Genomic DNA, 21,108 nt, shown 5'->3' on the forward strand with positions numbered 1-21,108 from the left:
CTGCATCTTCAGTGAGGCAGCTTATCATTATTTGATACATGTGTAGCAAAGGTTCAATTGAAAATTTCAGCAGTAGTTCACCTGAATGGAAATTTTTTACTAACTGGAAACTTATACATTTTGAATTAATTATGAGAATTTTTATTTATAATTTACATTTTTATTATTCTGTGGATGCCACAGACGCCAGAGAATATGTGGCTGATTGGGATTTAAATACAAGTTACACAGTGTGGATGGAGTACTGTGTTCAAAATATTCGGTTAGGACTTAGTTTTGTTAGAGGTGATGTGTAAATTGTGGTCTCGTAGTTAAGCCAGATTCGAGACCATGGCTTTCCAAAATTTTAACGGCCATCCTCTGCATTCATCCTAGGTAATGGCACTGAGACATTCTAAAATGTCCAAGGCTATTAACACTTCAATATGCGGTGAGTTTGGCAACAATGTAAGACTTTCATCACACATGAAGCTCACTAATCTCAATTTTTAAAATATAGGCTATGACACTGAAACGAGTTTATTATCATTGCTGTATGTACTGTTTTATATGCTGACGTATAAAATATTCTCTACAGTTAAAGTATCCCATCTGAAGTGCCGACTGTAACTAACGAGTGGTAAATCAGATGTGTTAGCGGACGAGCAATAAATCATAAAATCATTTACAGACAGTGGTAAGTCAGGTGTGCTAGTGGACGAGCAATAAATCATAAAATCATTTACAATCAACGAATTCTTCCCTACGTCTGACAGAGATGCCTGACATGTTTTAACGCACTAACCAGTACTCCCAAGTTTTTAGTATATTCGCTGTTCGCTTCTGTGGGCAGCAAGCTTATAAACAGATGGGCCTCATTGTTGGTGGACAACACAGCTATTTCTTGTTTTTGGAAGTTACGCCACATATTATGTGTGTGTGTGTGTGTGTGTGTGTGTGTGTGTGTGTGTGGTGTAACTATGTTGATAGACATATTTTCCTGGGAGAAAAATGTGAACTCTTGGTAGCTGTCAAACAAAGAAAACTCATTATTACTTTTTTAAAGTATATTTTATTACTATTTTGTGCTTGATACATCAGGCGCAGCTGTGATCAAAGAAAAGTGTAATGGCATTCTTTTTAATTGCTTGGCTACCTATTTCTTGCCAAAATGTGTGTTCAACTGGAGTGATGCATTCTTGATAATTCCTGAAACAAGTTCATTAACAGATGTTTTAGAGAGAATTTCTTCTCTATATAACCTTCAGATTCAATATTACCTAAATAAGTATTTACAAAGTACATACATTAATATTAATGGTGTGTTCCTAGGTATACAACCGAGTTGTTGTTTGTATTACAAGGGAAAGAACAGCTGGTCTGTATATCCAGAATCACACCACTGATCAGTCACACGCGGATAATGTGCGATATCACAATAGACGGGTTATGTTTATAGATATGATTTTCAAAATAATTATTTTTGCATTATCTAATCTTATATGTTTCAGTGGAAAGCATATGTGTTTTACGCTACTTGCATATTGTGTCTGACAAAATCGTATCACGATGTTATACTGTTTACTATGGCAAATGTACTTAAGCATGGACTGTCTCTGTGACGTTACATTATTACTAACATATACTTCCCTATATGATATTTCCTTCAGAGATGCGTACACAATGCTATATTTACCATACAAGTTGCAAGGGCAACAGTCTGGATGATTGACTGATCTGGCCTTGTAACAATAACCAAAACGGCCTTGCTGTGCTGGTACTGCGAACGGCTGAAACCAAGGGGAAACTACAGCCGTAATTTTTCCCGAGGGCATGCAGCTTTACTGTATGATTACATGATGATGGCGTCCTCTTGGGTAAAATATTCCGGAGGTAAAATAGTCCCCCATTCGGATCTCCGGGCGGGGACTACTCAAGAGGATGTCGTTATCAGGAGAAAGAAAACTGGCGTTCTACGGATCGGAGCTTGGAATGTCAGATCCCTTAATCGGGCAGGTAGGTTAGAAAATTTAAAAAGGGAAATGGATAGGTTGAAGTTAGATATAGTGGGAATTAGCGAAGTTCGGTGGCAGGAGGAACAAGACTTCTGGTCAGGTGACTACAGGGTTATAAACACAAAATCAAATAGGGGTAATGCAGGAGTAGGTTTAATAATGAATAGGAAAATAGGAATGCGGGTAAGCTACTACAAACAGCATAGTGAACGCATTATTGTGGCCAAGATAGATACAAAGCCCACACCTACTACAGTAGTACAAGTTTATATGCCAACTAGCTCTGCAGATGACGAAGAAATTGAAGAAATGTATGATGAAATAAAAGAAATCATTCAGATTTTGAAGGGAGACGAAAATTTAATAGTCATGGGTGACTGCAATTCGAGTGTAGGAAAAGGGAGAGAAGGAAACATAGTAGGTGAATATGGATTGGGGGACAGAAATGAAAGAGGAAGCCGCCTGGTAGAATTTTGCACAGAGCACAACTTAATCATAACTAACACTTGGTTTAAGAATCATGAAAGAAGGTTGTATACATGGAAGAACCCTGGAGATACTAAAAGGTATCAGATAGATTATATAATGGTAAGACAGAGATTTAGGAACCAGGTTTTAAATTGTAAGACATTTCCAGGGGCAGATGTGGACTCTGACCACAATCTATTGGTTATGACCTGTAGATTAAAACTGAAGAAACTGCAAAAAGGTGGGAATTTAAGGAGATGGGACCTGGATAAACTAAAAGAACCAGAGGTTGTACAGAGATTCAGGGAGAGCATAAGGGAGCAATTGACAGGAATGGGGGAAATAAATACAGTAGAAGAAGAATGGGTAGCTTGAGGGATGAAGTAGTGAAGGCAGCAGAGGATCAAGTAGGTAAAAAGACGAGGGCTAGTAGAAATCCTTGGGTAACAGAAGAAATATTGAATTTAATTGATGAAAGGAGAAAATATAAAAATGCAGTAAGTGAAACAGGCAAAAAGGAATACAAACGTCTCAAAAATGAGATCGACAGGAAGTGCAAAATGGCTAAGCAGGGATGGCTAGAGGACAAATGTAAGGATGTAGAGGCCTATCTCACTAGGGGTAAGATAGATACCGCCTACAGGAAAATTAAAGAGACCTTTGGAGATAAGAGAACGACTTGTATGAATATCAAGAGCTCAGATGGAAACCCAGTTCTAAGCAAAGAAGGGAAAGCAGAAAGGTGGAGGAGTATATAGAGGGTCTATACAAGGGCGATGTACTTGAGGACAATATTATGGAAATGGAAGAGGATGTAGATAAAGATGAAATGGGAGATACGATACTGCGTGAAGAGTTTGACAGAGCACTGAAAGACCTGAGTCGAAACAAGGCCCCCGGAGTAGACAATATTCCATTGGAACTACTGACGGCCGTGGGAGAGCCAGTCCTGGTGAGCAAGATGTATGAAGCAGGTGAAATACCCTCAGACTTCAAGAAGAATATAATAATTCCAATCCCAAAGAAAGCAGGTGTTGACAGATGTGAAAATTACCGAACTATCAGCTTAACAAGTCACAGCTGCAAAATACTAACACGAATTCTTTACAGACGAATGGAAAAACTAGTAGAAGCCAACCTCGGGGAAGATCAGTTTGGATTCCGTAGAAACACTGGAACACGTGAGGCAATACTCACCTTACGACTTATCTTAGAAGAAAGATTAAGGAAAGGCAAACCTACGTTTCTAGCATTTGTAGACTTAGAGAAAGCTTTTGACAATGTTGATTGGAATACTCTCTTTCAAATTCTAAAGGTGGCAGGGGTAAAATACAGGGAGCGAAAGGCTATTTACAATTTGTACAGAAACCAGATGGCAGTTATAAGAGTCGAGGGACATGAAAGGGAAGCAGTGGTTGGGAAGGGCGTAAGACAGGGTTGTAGCCTCTCCCCGATGTTGTTCAATCTGTATATTGAGCAAGCAGTAAAGGAAACAAAAGAAAAATTCGGAGTAGGTATTAAAATTCATGGAGAAGAAATAAAAACTTTGAGGTTCGCCGATGACATTGTAATTCTGTCAGAGACAGCTAAGGACTTGGAAGAGCAGTTGAATGGAATGGACAGTGTCTTGAAAGGAGGATATAAGATGAACATCAACAAAAGCAAAACAAGGATAATGGAATGTAGTCTAATTAAGTCGGGTGATGCTGAGGGAATTAGATTAGGAAATGAGGCACTTAAAGTAGTAAAGGAATTTTGCTATTTGGGGAGCAAAATAACTGATGACGGTCGAAGTAGAGAGGATATAAAATGTAGGCTGGCAATGGCAAGGAAAGCGTTTCTGAAGAAGAGAAATTTGTTAACATCCAGTATTGATTTAAGTGTCAGGAAGTCATTTCTGAAAGTATTTGTATGGAGTGTAGCCATGTATGGAAGTGAAACATGGACGATAAATAGTTTGGACAAGAAGAGAATAGAAGCTTTCGAAATGTGGTGCTACAGAAGAATGCTGAAGATTAGATGGGTAGATCACATAACTAATGAGGAAGTATTGAATAGGATTGGGGAGAAGAGAAGTTTGTGGCACAACTTGACCAGAAGAAGGGATCGGTTGGTAGGACGTGTTCTGAGGCATCAAGGGATCACCAATTTAGTATTGGAGGGCAGCGTGGAGGGTAAAAATCGTAGAGGGAGACCAAGAGATGAATACACTAAGCAGATTCAGAAGGATGTAGGTTGCAGTAGGTACTGGGAGATGAAAAAGCTTGCACAGGATAGAGTAGCATGGAGAGCTGCATCAAACCAGTCTCAGGACTGAAGACCACAACAACAACAACAACAATGGCAAAGCTATTTGTAGGATAGTTTTTCTTTTATCAATTGCTTGTTCAGAAGATATAAAAAGGTTCCCTATCTCAGGACAGATGAACGGATCAGGAGAATAATGAGGTGGCCGTTGTTGCACATGAAACGATCTGGGGTGCAACTAAAATAATTCCTTAATGACGAGTTGAGTCATGAACATCTAGAAACTGGGATTTAAGTTTAGAGATAAAAATGCGTATAAAACTAACATCATTTAATAAACTTCAAGGACAGTCTGGTTTAGATTTACTGTAATAGACAACTATTCTGAGCATTCCTCAACAGTTATCGTGCGTATTGGCTGCCCTTGTCGCTTACAGCGGCCTGTAGATTTCCCAAAGTCAGTAGTCTACATGATCTCTAAGATCTCAAAATCGGGGAAACTGATTTTATTTCACTACAATTTCTGAAATGTATTATTAAACGTATTCATTAATCTACAAAATGTCAATTTCGTTCTTGAAGCATGGTACACATTGTTAAGATTACCCAGTCGATGTTACATATGAAAAAGAAAAATCTTTCAGACAAATAGAAGGTACAATTTAAGAAATCTATTCAAAGCAGATAATTGTGGAATATTTCCGTGTTTGAAATTCGCGATTTTTCCCACTTTTCAGCAGGTTCCTCTGAATGTGAGGTACACAAACCGATTCGACCTTCAAGTTTGTTTAAAATGCTCGTAACCTGAAGAACATTTCTGAGTGCAATTGCTAGTACATTACGTATGGGACACCCTGCCTTTGTATCATGAAAAGTTTAGTGCGGGAAATGTCTCACTGAGAGATGTTTCGAAGAAGTATCAGGGACACATGATATATCTTACTACGAAGTCTGCCGCTGCATCACAGTGTCAACCCTCAAACTAGTCTTTATACGCCACTGTAAAATACTTACACAGTTAATAGGCAAGGGTACCTTGAGAAGTTTTAGTTACGCTATAGGCAGCAAGAAGTCTTGCAACCGAAATGAAACGATTTACTAGCAAACATTGTTTTGAATGCTCTGATGATTACCACTATAACATATTATCATTAGTTTAGCCTTTGTATGGTGTTATATCTTTACCTGCAGCACATACAAGGCGGAATTAATGGGCAGACCACAGCCTTAATCTTAGATTACACTGCAAATGTGCAAGTACTGCAAGACTATACCAATACATTTCCTTGGGGATTATTAATTACAATAATCGGTTCGCTGTGACCAGTACCATGAACCGTCGTCAAAGTTACACTGTGCTGCATGAAAGCGGTTATACTAAATACACTCCTGGAAATTGAAATAAGAACACCGTGAATTCATTGTCCCAGGAAGGGGAAACTTTATTGACACATTCCTGGGGTCAGATACATCACATGATCACACTGACAGAACCACAGGCACATAGACACAGGCAACAGAGCATGCACAATGTCGGCACTAGTACAGTGTATATCCACCTTTCGCAGCAATGCAGGCTGCTATTCTCCCATGGAGACGATCGTAGAGATGCTGGATGTAGTCCTGTGGAACGGCTTGCCATGCCATTTCCACCTGGCGCCTCAGTTGGACCAGCGTTCGTGCTGGACGTGCAGACCGCGTGAGACGACGCTTCATCCAGTCCCAAACATGCTCAATGGGGGACAGATCCGGAGATCTTGCTGGCCAGGGTAGTTGACTTACACCTTCTAGAGCACGTTGGGTGGCACGCGATACATGCGGACGTGCATTGTCCTGTTGGAACAGCAAGTTCCCTTGCCGGTCTAGGAATGGTAGAACGATGGGTTCGATGACGGTTTGGATGTACCGTGCACTATTCAGTGTCCCCTCGACGATCACCAGTGGTGTACGGCCAGTGTAGGAGATCGCTCCCCACACCATGATGCCGGGTGTTGGCCCTGTGTGCCTCGGTCGTATGCAGTCCTGATTGTGGCGCTCACCTGCACGGCGCCAAACACGCATACGACCATCATTGGCACCAAGGCAGAAGCGACTCTCATCGCTGAAGACGACACGTCTCCATTCGTCCCTCCATTCACGCCTGTCGCGACACCACTGGAGGCGGGCTGCACGATGTTGGGGCGTGAGCGGAAGACGGCCTAACGGTGTGTGGGACCGTAGCCCAGCTTCATGGAGACGGTTGCGAATGGTCCTCGCCAATACCCCAGGAGCAACAGTGTCCCTAATTTGCTGGGAAGTGGCGGTGCGGTCCCCTACGGCACTGCATAGGATCCTACGGTCTTGGCGTGCATCCGTGCGTCGCTGCGTTCCGGTCCCAGGTCGACGGGCACGTGCACCTTCCGCCGACCACTGGCGACAACATCGATGTACTGTGGAGACCTCACGCCCCACGTGTTGAGAAATTCGGCGGTACGTCCACCCGGCCTCCCGCATGCCCACTATACGCCCTCGCTCAAAGTCCGTCAACTGCACATACGGTTCACGTCCACGCTGTCGCGGCATGCTACCAGTGTTAAAGACTGCGATGGAGCTCTGTATGCCACGGCAAACTGGCTGACACTGACGGCGGCGGTGCACAAATGCTGCGCAGCTAGCGCCATTCGACGGCCAACACCGCGGTTCCTGGTGTGTCCGCTGTGCCGTGCGTGTGATCATTGCTTGTACAGCCCTCGCAGTGTCCGGAGCAAGTATGGTGGGTCTGACACACCGGTGTCAATGTGTTCTTTTTTCCATTTCCAGGAGTGTATATTGATATTACGAAATAACATATGTTATAAATATCAACCAAGTAACTTAAATACGTTGCAGCATGGAATTAATAATACATAAGAAAAATAGTACGAGTTGAATCTTAAGTAGTTAGAAACATTTTGTTATTCCTGGTTGGTTAGACGGAAAGAAAGAAGAAATAGATTTTAGTTACCTCAGTCATGATGCACTTAACGATAGCGTATGCCCTTTCACAAAGGTCGACCTCACCTGAAACATGAATGTACTACTTAAAGAACTTTCCTTATTATTTGCGAGGAAAAATATCTATGAATCTACAGATACATATTTCACAAACATGTGAAAATTGTTCAGTGGATAGTAATGATCGTAGGCGTGTTTAGTGACTCGTTATGAGCTACAGCATTCGTACTTGAGAAAATATTTATATTCACATAATTAGTGAAAACTATTTAAACTTGTGTTGTTGTTTAGAAACAGTCGCCGGTTTTCTTTGAATTCGTTTATTAACTGTCATGACACATTTTGGATCTAGCGCATCTGATGAACTATTATAAATGCAAAAAATTTTACAGAAAAGCAAAATTCATATAAAAGGCAGTTCTAAACGAACAACATTCAAGAACAATCAGGTTTTTTTATACAGAAATAAATACCGTTTTAGATACAAACACATGAGACTCATGAGACTGTGACTTTGTCTTTATATACTGTCACTACCAATATGTAAAATAACAGGTATCACCAATAGTTGCACTTTCAATCCTGACTGTTGAAATAGCAGACATGCAATGGCCAGCACCAACGTGTGGGCCGGGAGGAAGGCTCGGCCACACTAGGTGATGTAACGGTGTCAATGCACGTTTGAACAGCGCACCACAGATTCGTGTCCAAAGCAAGTATTACATTTAAAATTTTAAGAGGCAGTTGCCAAAAGTAAGTGTCAGTATACAAAATATTTAAAAATTGCTTGCCTACATATGGGCAAATATCTTATCTTTCTTATAAAAATTCATGTTATCATAAAGCCAGCGTATAAAATTATTTAGAAGGCTTTTTGTTTGCATACACATCTAAAATTGTCACGATATAGCCAAAAGAAAACTGTTAGAATCCTAGATGGTTAAGTAAATTAACATAAAAACACATTTTCATTTTTATTACAAAACAGAAGTTCTTAACTTTTATAAGAAACTTTCTTTCCCGTAAAATTTCTAACATAACATCTGTTACTTTTGTATGTTTACAATTGGTCCTCAGATGATGGGTTACATCCGGAACGCTTCATGATGGTTAATAAACAATTTCATAGAAAACGGGCTACTGTTTTTAAGCAACCTCACAGTGTTTTTAAATTCTTTCCAATAATTATATTCATAATCGTTACGTGCCTCTACAAGGACTTTCAATCTGATTTAGATTTTATATTCACATTCGCTATGAAATAAATTGTCACACACAAACAAGGTGCAAAATTTTAACTGGCGTGAAAGCACACTATGTAATGGTAAAGTAGTTTCGATTTCGAAGATATTACCACATCCAAAAGCGTTGAAAAGTGATAGTTCGGTGACCCCAAAACAAGACGATAGGGGAATAAGGAAAGGCAAACTACATAGAACTCTGCGTTATACAGGCAGCAGATCTCAAACACAATGCCTTCCTCACCAATATAGTGGCACAGTTCTGTACCCATTACAGTACTTTCACTATACTTTATCAGTGTACGAGCCGCATTTTATTTTAAATGGTGGTGGATGAATTGATGAACTAATCGGTGTTGTGTGCTGTCCTTAGGTTAGTTAGGTTTAAGTAGTTCTAAGTTCTAGGGGACTGATGACCATAGATGTTAAGTCCCATAGTGCTCAGAGCCATTTTTGTTTTTTGAGCTAATCGGTTTTCAGTGTTACTTATCAAATAAGACAAATCTGCATGAAAACTTCCATATATGATTCTCTCGTGTCGTCTACTTTAAATCAATGAGTGTATTGGGCAAACAAAGCTCTTTAACAGTTCCACTGCATTTAATAGCGGTGAATGAAATTGCTAACCGGAAATTGCAAAGAAATATTTATCAGGTGCTAATTTTTAGATAGAGGACAAATAATAGTGATGCGGGAGGCTCTGACATGTGGGTCACCGATTTTGGTTAAGTTTTATGAGGACGCTCTATATTGAAAATAAAGAGACACATGTCCCGGATTTTTGCTAGACATACCTTAGTTTTTGAAAAAAATCGGGGTTAAAGTTGATGACGGAAAATTTTATTTCCAGTGCTATACACCAAAAGAGGGTCAAAAACCGAACATTTTCATCAATATAATATGGGATCCAAAGTAAATAATATTTAACGTTTTTGTGTTTTCATGCTGTAGCTTGGATAACCATCAATCAGTGTCTCTCATAGCGCGGTCGGTGGTCGAGCGGGTAAAGCGTTAGACTACCAAGTCGGCTGCCCATATTCGATTCTCGGTTGCGGAATTATTTTAGATACGATATTTTTTTCCGTGTATCAGATAATATTCTCGTAATCGGAATACTTTTCTTTGCCTTTTTCTGAAGTAAAACATCGGGAGGTGTAATTAAGATTCAAAAAAGTATATCTCATAATGTACTGAGTTATTTTCTTCGTGATGCATACTACAACAATACATCTAAAGTACTGTGTGTTATTGTATAAGCCTAACTGATCGTCTGTTCGTGAGCGTTCTCACATTCAGTGGGGTGAAACTTATCATACAGCAAGCAAAACATAAATATTCCTCCCGTCATGCCGAGTACGTGAACGAAATTTCACCGCATTGACATGTTTTCTGATACATTGTTTGTGAAAAACATATCTGATTCACGTTGGTAAAAATAGACTGGATGCGTAACAAGCATATACAAGCATATCTTGAAAGACAGGCGTGAACAACCGGCTATGGAGTAACGCATAAATTTTGATAGCATCCGACCTATCTTGGAATTATCTGCTCTGCTGTGATGTCACACGATTTTGAAGAAGAGCGATGAAATTCTTTACTTGTCAGAAAAATGAAGCGTCACACGGTTGACACAGAAAGGTACGTCTCTGGAGTATAATTTTCACGGAGCAGGTCGGCTGGGCGTCATCACGTCCGAAAGTCCATCTAGCGCCCCATGTATCATGATGAAGGTAAGCGCCAATACATTGTGTTTATTTAGTTGATTATTAATTACACCTCCAGCTTTTTGCTAAAAAATAAGTAAATAAAAATAAGTAAAACAAAATAAAAGGAAATAATACTCTGATAATGGGAATAGCGTTATCAAAAGTCGACAAAAATATCGAATGAAAGAAAGCCACCCTCAAGGATCGAATACGGACCATCAGTTTGGTAGTCTAATGCCTTGATCGCTCGATCGCCGATTTCGCTCTGCTAAACGCAGACTGCATGTGGGTACCCAAGTTACAGCACGAAACGCAAAAACGCTAATAACTCGAATTTTGTTAACGCTAGATCCAATATTAATAAAAAATGTTTGTTTTTAGATACTCTTTCGACGTATAACACAGAAAACACGATTTTCCGCCATAAAATTGACCTCGATTTATTTTCAAAACGTAGGAAGTGTGTACGAAAAATTTTCAGTATGGAATGTCCTTGAAAAACATGGTTAAAATCGTTGACCCAAGTGTCATCCCCTTCCCTTGTGAAAAATCTTCCCGGCACAACCACGTTCACATCAGAAAAATATACACTCCTGGAAATTGAAATAAGAACACCGTGAATTCATTGTCCCAGGAAGGGGAAACTTTATTGACACATTCCTGGGGTCAGATACATCACATGATCACACTGACAGAACCACAGGCACATAGACACAGGCAACAGAGCATGCACAATGTCGGCACTAGTACAGTGTATATCCACCTTTCGCAGCAATGCAGGCTGCTATTCTCCCATGGAGACGATCGTAGAGATGCTGGATGTAGTCCTGTGGAACGGCTTGCCATGCCATTTCCACCTGGCGCCTCAGTTGGACCAGCGTTCGTGCTGGACGTGCAGACCGCGTGAGACGACGCTTCATCCAGTCCCAAACATGCTCAATGGGGGACAGATCCGGAGATCTTGCTGGCCAGGGTAGTTGACTTACACCTTCTAGAGCACGTTTGGTGGCACAGGATACATGCGGACGTGCATTGTCCTGTTGGAACAGCAAGTTCCCTTGCCGGTCTAGGAATGGTAGAACGATGGGTTCGATGACGGTTTGGATGTACCGTGCACTATTCAGTGTCCCCTCGACGATCACCAGTGGTGTACGGCCAGTGTAGGAGATCGCTCCCCACACCATGATGCCGGGTGTTGGCCCTGTGTGCCTCGGTCGTATGCAGTCCTGATTGTGGCGCTCACCTGCACGGCGCCAAACACGCATACGACCATCATTGGCACCAAGGCAGAAGCGACTCTCATCGCTGAAGACGACACGTCTCCATTCGTCCCTCCATTCACGCCTGTCGCGACACCACTGGAGGCGGGCTGCACGATGTTGGGGCGTGAGCGGAAGACGGCCTAACGGTGTGCGGGACTGTAGCCCAGCTTCATGGAGACGGTTGCGAATGGTCCTCGCCGATACCCCAGGAGCAACAGTGTCCCTAATTTGCTGGGAAGTGGCGGTGCGGTCCCCTACGGCACTGCGTAGGATCCTACGGTCTTGGCATGCATCCGTGCGTCGCTGCGGTCCGGTCCCAGGTCGACGGGCACGTGCACCTTCCGCCGACCACTGGCGACAACATCGATGTACTGTGGAGACCTCACGCCCCACGTGTTGAGAAATTCGGCGGTACGTCCACCCGGCCTCCCGCATGCCCACTATACGCCCTCGCTCAAAGTCCGTCAACTGCACATACGGTTCACGTCCACACTGTCGCGGCATGCTACCAGTGTTAAAGACTGCGATGGAGCTCCGTATGCCACGGCAATCTGGCTGACACTGACGGCGACGGTGCACAAATGCTGCGCAGCTAGCGCCATTCGACGGCCAACACCGCGGTTCCTGGTGTGTCCGCTGTGCCGTGCGTGTGATCATTGCTTGTACAGCCCTCTCGCAGTGTCCGGAGCAAGTATGGTGGGTCTGACACACCGGTGTCAATGTGTTCTTTTTTCCATTTCCAGGAGTGTATTAACTGCTCCAGATGATGCTCGAAGTAATAAGCCACAAATATGTTTTGCCCTGTTTAAAAATAATGAACCAGAAAGGTTCACTGTTTTGTTTGCTTTGATGACCATGAAATAACTGTGACTAACGATTTTTTCCCCTTGTTGTTTCACACTGTCGCAGACTACATGTGGTTCGAGCAGGCTCCCAGCAATAGCATCTACACCTGCTCTTCTGGGATTTACAATACGCAGAAGCGGCGTTAACATAACCAAATGCTTTCAAAATACAGATAGCTCGTTATGAATCTTTCAAAAGATAATATAAACAAGTTTTATTAATTTACTGAAAGCCGGCCAGTGTGGCCAAGCGGTTCTAGACGCTTCAGTCCGGAAACGCGCTGCTGCTACGGTCGCAGGTTCGAATCCTGCGTCGGGCATGGATGGGTGTGATGTCCTTAGGTTAGTTATGTTTAAGTAGTTTTAAGTCTAGAGGACTAATGACCTCAGATGTTAAGTCCCATACTACTCAGAGCCATTTGAACCATTTTTTTTAGTGAAAGTAACTGATGGTTTGTGTTGAGTTCACGTTGTTGGTGGAGGGTGAGGAGAACTACCAGGGAGTAAGGATGGAAACGAAATATGATAATGTAATTTTATATGTGAAGTAGATGTGGTATTCGGTGACAGATATTGTGGATTTTATAATAGAATTTGTTTTGTGATTGACCCCTAATCAAAATTGAGCGATAAGAGAGAAAAGGACTGAATAGGTTAAATGTCCTTACGTTAAGATGACAGTGGTAGTGGGTTGAGTCTTAAAGATATTAGTACAGGTTCATGGTCATGTAAGAGATTCTGGTTACAGTTTAGCTGGGCGGGACTGGACATGTGGAGATTGTATTGTATCAGCATGAAAGAGTGTGCTGGTGCAAAGCGAGACACTAAGTGGGTTAGGGAGTAAGGAGAAAGTGGTAGATTGGTTGGTGTCAGCTTTGTGGGAATCGTAAAAAATATGTAGGTAATCGGGTATGCCAGTATAGGTGAGAAGAGGCATTTTATAAGTTGCTAAACGATTTTGGATTGTTTTGGGGGAAGAGACCAAACAGCGTGGTCATCGGTCTCGTCGGATTAGGGAAGGACGGGAAAGGAAGTCGTCCGTGCCCTGTCAAAGGAACCATCCCAGCATTTGCCTGGAGCGATTTAGGGAAATCACGGAAAACCTAAATCAAGATGGTCGGACGCGGGATTGAACCGTCGTCCTCCCGAATGCGAGTCCAGTGTGCTACGCTAAACGATTTGTGTAGGAAATGTAAACGCATGCAAGGCGGTTAAAGATTTACAGTGATGGAATTCTGGGGTGAACAGACATGCTGACGAGGGATATAATCGCCTAGTTAGATGTTGTGGATTTCCTGTCCGATGGCTGATTGGTGGGGTTATGGATAAATGAAGCCATTTCCACGCACTTTAAATGAGGTGAATCTAAAGCGTCTACTTAGAGGTAGCTATATGTCCTTATAAACAGATTTCGAAAGCAGCTGCAGTAATTACGTTCTAGAAAATAGCATCGATTATGTCATCTAATTTGCTAGCCAGCACTGCTAAAAATATGGTAATAATAACTAAGTGAAGCACAATTTGTCGTGCCGTTTCACACTTTTAATTACTTAACTTTAGTTTCTGTAATAAGTTGTTAGAAATGACTGTGTTCCACAGACGAATCCTAATTTTTTTTTATATCGGCTTACGTCCATCTTGATGATGTCAACCTGTTATCTTTAAACTCTTGTGAGTCCGATATAACAGCAACAGTTCTAATATTATCACATGCATTCGCAATCTTAGTCTTAACTGCTGTCATCAATAACATAGTAGCGAAATGAACAACAATTATTGTCATTCCGCCCATGCAGCTGAGTGTAGAGAGTTGAATCAGTTACAGTTTCATCAACTCTTGCATCAAGAAGAAGCACTGTTGACTTACTCCTCTGTGCGACACAGGTGTAGGTTGTCTCGTCGAGGTGCGCGAGATTGGGGCCGTTGGGGAAGCCCTGAAGTACCATCTTCAGGAGATCTTTGTCGAAAGCTCCATCTGCATGCATCTGAAACGTCGAGAAATATTGTTACACGTTGCTCTGCAAAACATTGACAATAAGTTCGCAAAAAATGTAAGGCTGTTGACGCTACTGTATTACGCGTTACAAAAACAGTCCACTATCCTGAAAGTCCAAATCTTGATACACTCTTGTATCTGACGAATTTTTATTGGTGTGTAGAACCAGATAAATAAAATTAACGCACATTATCGTTTGGTGCGATATTACAGTTTTCTCATGATCATAAGACAGCACGTGAATGATCTGAAAGGCAAGACATATGGTATAAAGTTAAGACAGACAGGGGAAAGTTCTTATTTGTAGCTGTTACCCACAGCTGCACTTCCTTATCAGTAGTTTTGTTATGATGACTGACGGTGAGTAATTAAGCTACTGTCCGTCAATAACGTCGGCTGCCCTCGCGTGTCTGATGGGCTCCCTGCTTTCCTCCCTCCAAAGCTGTGCCAATGCGCGATGCGTTGACATGCGAGGCGTCGCTGCGGAGCAGTGCGTACTGGTGTGTGACTTGCGTCGCCACGAGCGCGCGTCTATGTATCGCGCTATTGAAGTAACATCATTATACCATGTCTTTATTATGCAACAAATAGTGTACAAGTATGGATTAAACACACAGAAGATTGTGCAAACACTGTATTCAACATTTTGAATCATATCACGTGATGAAGATCGAAAGCAAAGAGTGAATACTTTTTTCGAATAGTAAATATTTTTTCCCCCGATTCACGTAATGTTCTTCAAATCAATAAGTATCTTGTACTCCACACTTTATAAAGTAGCCTGTATTCTTCCTAAGGACTCAAGCTGCTTCCATACCAAAACCATCGAAATCTGTTCAGTGGGTTAGTCGTGCAAATGTGAGGCATCTATAATATTACTGTGGATAAGACATACAATTACGATATCGTTTTCCGTGATCCGATTTGTATGAAATAAAACCTATCCGGTGACCAAAGCTATGCTCAAGTTACCTGTGAAAATTCCATGAAAATCCCTCTAGTTGTTTTGTACATTAGCGTGTCCAAACAGAGAAACAGATACGATAGTTTTAGATAAAACTTTAAATCACGATAACATGATCCCATTTTTGGTGAAATAAAGCTTACACGTTGTACCATGGTATGTTCAAGGCATCTGCGAAAACCCAAGAAAATTCGTCTAGTAGTTTTAGAGAAGAGTGTTGAGAAAGATACGACAGTTTTTCATATTTGTTATTAGTACAGGTATAGACAGAAGATAGATATTTGTACATTAATTGTTATACTATTGTAACTACATCTGCATCTACAAACATATTCCGCAATCCACCATACGGTGCGTGGCGGAGGGTACCTCACACCACAACTAGCATCTTCTCTCCCCGTTCCATTCCCAAACAGAACGAGGGAAAAATTACTGCCTATATCCCTCTGTACGAGCCCTAATCTCTCTTATCTTAGTGGTCTTTCCGCGAAATGTAAGTTGGGGCAGTAAAATTGTACTGCAATCAGCCTCAAATGCTGGGTCTCTAAATTTCCTCAGTAGCGATTCACGAAAAGAACGCCTCCTTTCCTCTAGAGACTCCCACCCGAGTTCCTGAAGCATTTCCGTAACACTGGCGTGCTGATAAAACCTACCAGTAACAAATCTAGCAGCCTGTCTCTGAATTCCTTCTATGTACTCCCTCAATCCGACCTGATAGGGATCCCAAACGCTCGAGCAGTACTCAAGAATAGGTCGTATTAGTGTTTTATAAGCGGTCTCCTTTACAGATGAACCACATCTTCTCAAAATTCTACCAATGAACCGAAGACGACTATCCGCCTTCCCCACAACTGCCATTACATGCTTGTCCCATTTCATATCGCTGTGCGATGTTACGCCCAAATATTTAATCGACGTGACTGTGTCAAGCGCTACACTACTAATGGAGTGTTCAAACATTACAGGATTCTCTTCCTATTCATCTGCATTAATTTACATTTATCTATATTTAGAGTTAGCTGCCGTTCTTTACACCAGTCACAAATCCTGTCCAAGTCATCTTGTATCCTCCTACAGTCACTCAACGACGCCACCTTCCCGTACACCACAGCATCATCAGCAAACAGCCGCACATTGCTATCCACCCCATCCAAAAGATCATTTATGTAGATAGAAAACAACAGCGGACCTACCACACTTCCATGGGGCTCTCCAGATGATACCCTCACCTCCGATGAACACTCACCATCGAGAACAACTTACTGGGTTCTATTACTCAAGAAGTCTTCGAGCCACTCACATACTTGGAAACCAAACCCATATGCTTGTACCTTGGTTAGGAGTCTGCAGTGGGGCACCGAGTCAAACGCTTTCCGGAAGTCAAGGAATATGGCATCCGCCTGATACCCCTCATCCATGGTTCGCAAGATATCATGTGAAAAAAGGGCGAGTTGCGTTTCGCAGGAGAGATGCTTTCTAAAGCCGTGCTGATGCATAGACAGCAACTTCTCTGTCTCAAGGAAATTCATTATATTCGAACTGAGAATATGTTCGAGAATCCTGCAACAAACCGATGTTAAGGATATTGGTCTGTAATTTTGAGGATCCGTCCTTCTACCCTTCTTATATACGGCGTCACCTGCGCTTTTTTCCAGTCGCTCGGCACTTTACGTTGGGCAAGAGATTCGCGATAAATGCAAGCTAAGTAAGGAGCCAATACAGTAGAGTACTCTCTGTAAAACCGAATTGTAATCCAATCAGGACCTGGCGATTTATTTATTTTCAACCCATTCAGCTGCTTCACAACCCCAGGGATGTCTATCACTATGTCCTCCATACGGGAATCTGTACGAGACTCAAACGGCGGTATGTTTGTACGATCCTCCTGCGTGAAAGATTTCTCAAATGCTAAATTTAAAATTTCAGCTTTCGTTTTGCTGTCTTCCGTTGCCAGGCCAGACTGATCAGTGAGTGACTGGATGGAAGCCTTCGACCCACTTACCTACGAGGGCTATCCACAAAGTACATTACGTTTTGGAATTAAAAATAAATAAAGTATTGGAAAATTCTTTTATTATATAGAGATGAAAGCCACACTTCAATACTACTTTTCTACATAGTTGCTATTTAAATTAAGGCACTTATCGTAGCGCTGGACGAGCTTGGCAATTCCTTCGTCGTAAAATTCGGACGCCTGCGCCTTCAACCACGTGGTTACCTCTTCTTGAAGCTGTGCGTCGTCATCAAAACGCTGCATAGCCAACCACTTCTTCATTGCTGGGAATAAGTGGATGTCGCTCGGTGCCAGGTCGGGACTGTACGGCGGATGAGGAAACAACTCCCACTTAAAATATTCGAGAACTTCACGAGTGGCATTTGCCGTGTGGGCCCGGGCGTTGTCGTGAATCAGCAAGATCTTTGAGCCCAACTTTCCCCTGCGCTTGTTTTGTATTGCTCTTCTGAGGTTGTGCAGAGTTTGGCAATACCTTTGAAAGTTTATTGTAGTGCCTCTTTCCAGGAAATCCACAAAAATCACACCTTTTCTGTCCCAAAAGGCAGTCGCCATCACCTTCCTTGCCGACATTGTCTGCATGCATTTCTTGGGTTTTTGGAGGGAATTTGTGTGCCCTCACTGCATTGACTGCAATTTCGTCTCGCAGTTCACATGCTTAACCCATGTTTCGTCACCAGTAACGATGCGATCGAGTAATGAGTCGCCATCTTTCTCGTAAGCGTCCAAAAACGTTAACGCTGCAACCATTCGCTGATTTTTGTGAATCTCTGGCAAGATTTTTGGTATCCATCTTGCACAAAACTTGTGGTAACCAAGCTTTTCGGTAATGATTTCGTGCAACAAACTTCGTGAAATTTGTGGAAAACTCATAGAGAGTTCCGTTATTGTGAAATTACCGTTTTCACGGACAGCGGCATCGACTTTTTCGACAAGTTCGCCAGTCACTATGCTGGGTCTTCCACTTCGCTCTTCGTCGTGAACGTTAGTTCGTCCATTTTTAAATATTATGACCCATTGACGCACTCCACCTTCAGTGATTATGTTGTCCCTATACACTTCACAAAGTTGCTGATAGATTTCTAGCGGTTTACAGATTTTTGCAGTCAGAAACCTTATTACAGCACGCACTTCACACTTCACGGCATTTTCAATTAACGCTGACATTTCAAATTGTCACAGTAACTCAACGGAGTACAGCACTAACCTCTCACTAGCACGGCAGGATGCCGACTGAGCGGCGGAATGCCGTGACACCAAGATGGCCGCGCTAGCCCCGCCCCTAACGGACACAAACGAAAACGCAATTTACTTTGCGGATAGCCCTCGTATTTTACGTAAGACCAAAATTTCCTTGGGTTTTCAGCAAGATCTTTTGCTAAGGTATGACGGTGGTAGTGGTTGAATGCTTCGCGCATCGCTCTTTTTACAGCGGCACGAATCTCTACTAACTTTTGCCTGTCCTCATTCTCCTGATCTTTCTTGTACCGCGAGTGCAACTGCCTTTGCTTCCTGAGCATTCTCCGAATTGCGCTGTTAAACCACGGTGGGTCTTTTCCGTCCGTAACCCACTTTTTCGGCACATACTTCTCCAATGCGTGATCTACAATGTGTTTAAAATTTGCCCATATTTCTTCCATGTCCATCGTACCGGAAGTGAATGAAGTCGATTCATTTATTAAGTGGGATGCTAGCAACTGCTTATCTGCTCTTTCTAGTAAGAATACTCTCCTAGCCTTCTTGAGCGACTTTTTAACTTTCGTAACCATAGTCGTAATGACAACATCATGATCATTAATCCCTGTCTCAACACTGACACCGTCGATGAGGTCTGGTCTGTTCGTGGCTACCAGATCTAAAATATTTCCATTACGCGTTGGCTGTCGATTTAGCTGCTCAAGACAGTTTTCGGGTAATGTGTTCAAAAGTGATTCACACAACGGCTTGTCTGTACCACCTGTAATGAATCCATAGACATCCCAGTCTATACTAGGTAGGTTGAAGTCGCCTCCGACTAATATAGCGTGATCTGGGTACTTCTGCGATACAGAATGTAGACCCCTTTGAATGATTCTAGAACTGTCACGGCGGAACCTGGTGGCCGGTAATAACACCCCACAATTATTTTTATTTCCCCTAGCCCTGTTAAACGTGTCCACATAACTTCACAATCACACTCTTCTTCGACCGCAGTAGACACAACATTTTTGTCAACTGCAATGAAGACACCACCTCCTACGGTGTCTAATCTGTCTTTCCGATACACGTTCCAACCCTAACTAAATATTTCAGAACTTCCTATCTCAGGGTTCAACCAGGTCTCAGTCCCGAGTATAATTTGCGCGCCACACGCTTCCTGGAGGGCAGTAAATACAGGAACTTTATTCCGAACACTCTGAAAATTTACTGCTAATATCTTGATAGCTGAAGTGTATTTACACTGAGCGCGTACTGATTTCCCTGCCTGCACGTCGACTGGTGAGTGTTCATCAGGACACCTCGCACTACTGCCTAGCCTAAAAAACCCCCATGTGCACGCCGCAAGTACTCTGCTACCCGACTAGCCGCTTCCTTTGTCTAGTGCACTATGCCGCTATTATGCATCGGTGTCTTTTATTACAGTTTTTCAGATCCGAATTGTACGCATGTGGTTGCTATGGGTCACACGAAAGCCTTATAATGCAAAACTAAAGATAAACGTCACATGGATTAAGGAATGAAGAGCTGTAAGATACGCTAACCGCAGCGGGAGATTGTATAAATATAGAAACGTTTTTCAATGGAATATTGCTCTCTAATAGGCTAGGATGACTTAACTCCAAATTAACAGAAATACCAATTTCTGTTGCTGACTGATGTGAAAATTACCCAGCCATCAGTTTAATAAATTCTGGTTGCAAAATACTCACACGATTCCTTACAAAAGAAGAGGAGAAATCGTAGAAGCTGTCCTCGTGGAAGATCATTTTTGATTTCGGAGAAATGTAGGAAGACGCCAGACAATACTAGCCCTACGACTGACGTTAGAAGATAGGTTAAGGAAAGGCAAACCTACGTTTATAATATTTGTAGACTTACAAAAGCTTTTGATATTGTTGACTAGAATACTGTCTTTGAAATTCTGTAGGTAATAGGAGTAAAAGGCAGGGAGCGAAACACTACTTACAACAGAAACCAGACGGCAGTCATAAGCGTTGAGACCATGAAAGAGAAGCAGTGGTTGAGAAGGGGGTGAGACAGGGTTGTTATCTATGGCCAATTTTATTCAATCTGACATTGAACAAGCATTAAAGGAAACCACAGAAAAATTTGGAGTAGTAATTAGAGTCCAAGGAGAAGAAATAAAAACTTGGAGGTTTGCCATTGACATTGTAATTCTATCAGAGACAAAAAAGGAC

At 42.1% G+C, this 21,108-nt stretch overlaps 1 protein-coding gene across 1 annotated transcript in view; it reads right to left on the reverse strand.

Annotated features, from left to right (window-relative positions):
* Positions 1 to 1,054: 1,054 nt before the first annotated feature.
* LOC126418725 (uncharacterized) overlaps positions 1,055 to 21,108 on the reverse strand; it is a 33,903-nt gene continuing 13,849 nt past the window's right edge. The window contains exons 5-7 of the mRNA XM_050085630.1: positions 14,607 to 14,724; positions 7,693 to 7,748; positions 1,055 to 1,188 (exon numbers count right to left, since the gene is read on the reverse strand). Coding sequence (XP_049941587.1) covers positions 1,159 to 1,188; positions 7,693 to 7,748; positions 14,607 to 14,724 — 204 coding nt within the window. The 3' untranslated portion in view covers positions 1,055 to 1,158. The remainder of the gene's footprint in view (positions 1,189 to 7,692; positions 7,749 to 14,606; positions 14,725 to 21,108) is intronic.

Source organism: Schistocerca serialis, chromosome 9 (assembly GCF_023864345.2).
Source record: "Schistocerca serialis cubense isolate TAMUIC-IGC-003099 chromosome 9, iqSchSeri2.2, whole genome shotgun sequence".
Lineage (NCBI taxonomy): Eukaryota > Metazoa > Arthropoda > Insecta > Orthoptera > Acrididae > Schistocerca > Schistocerca serialis.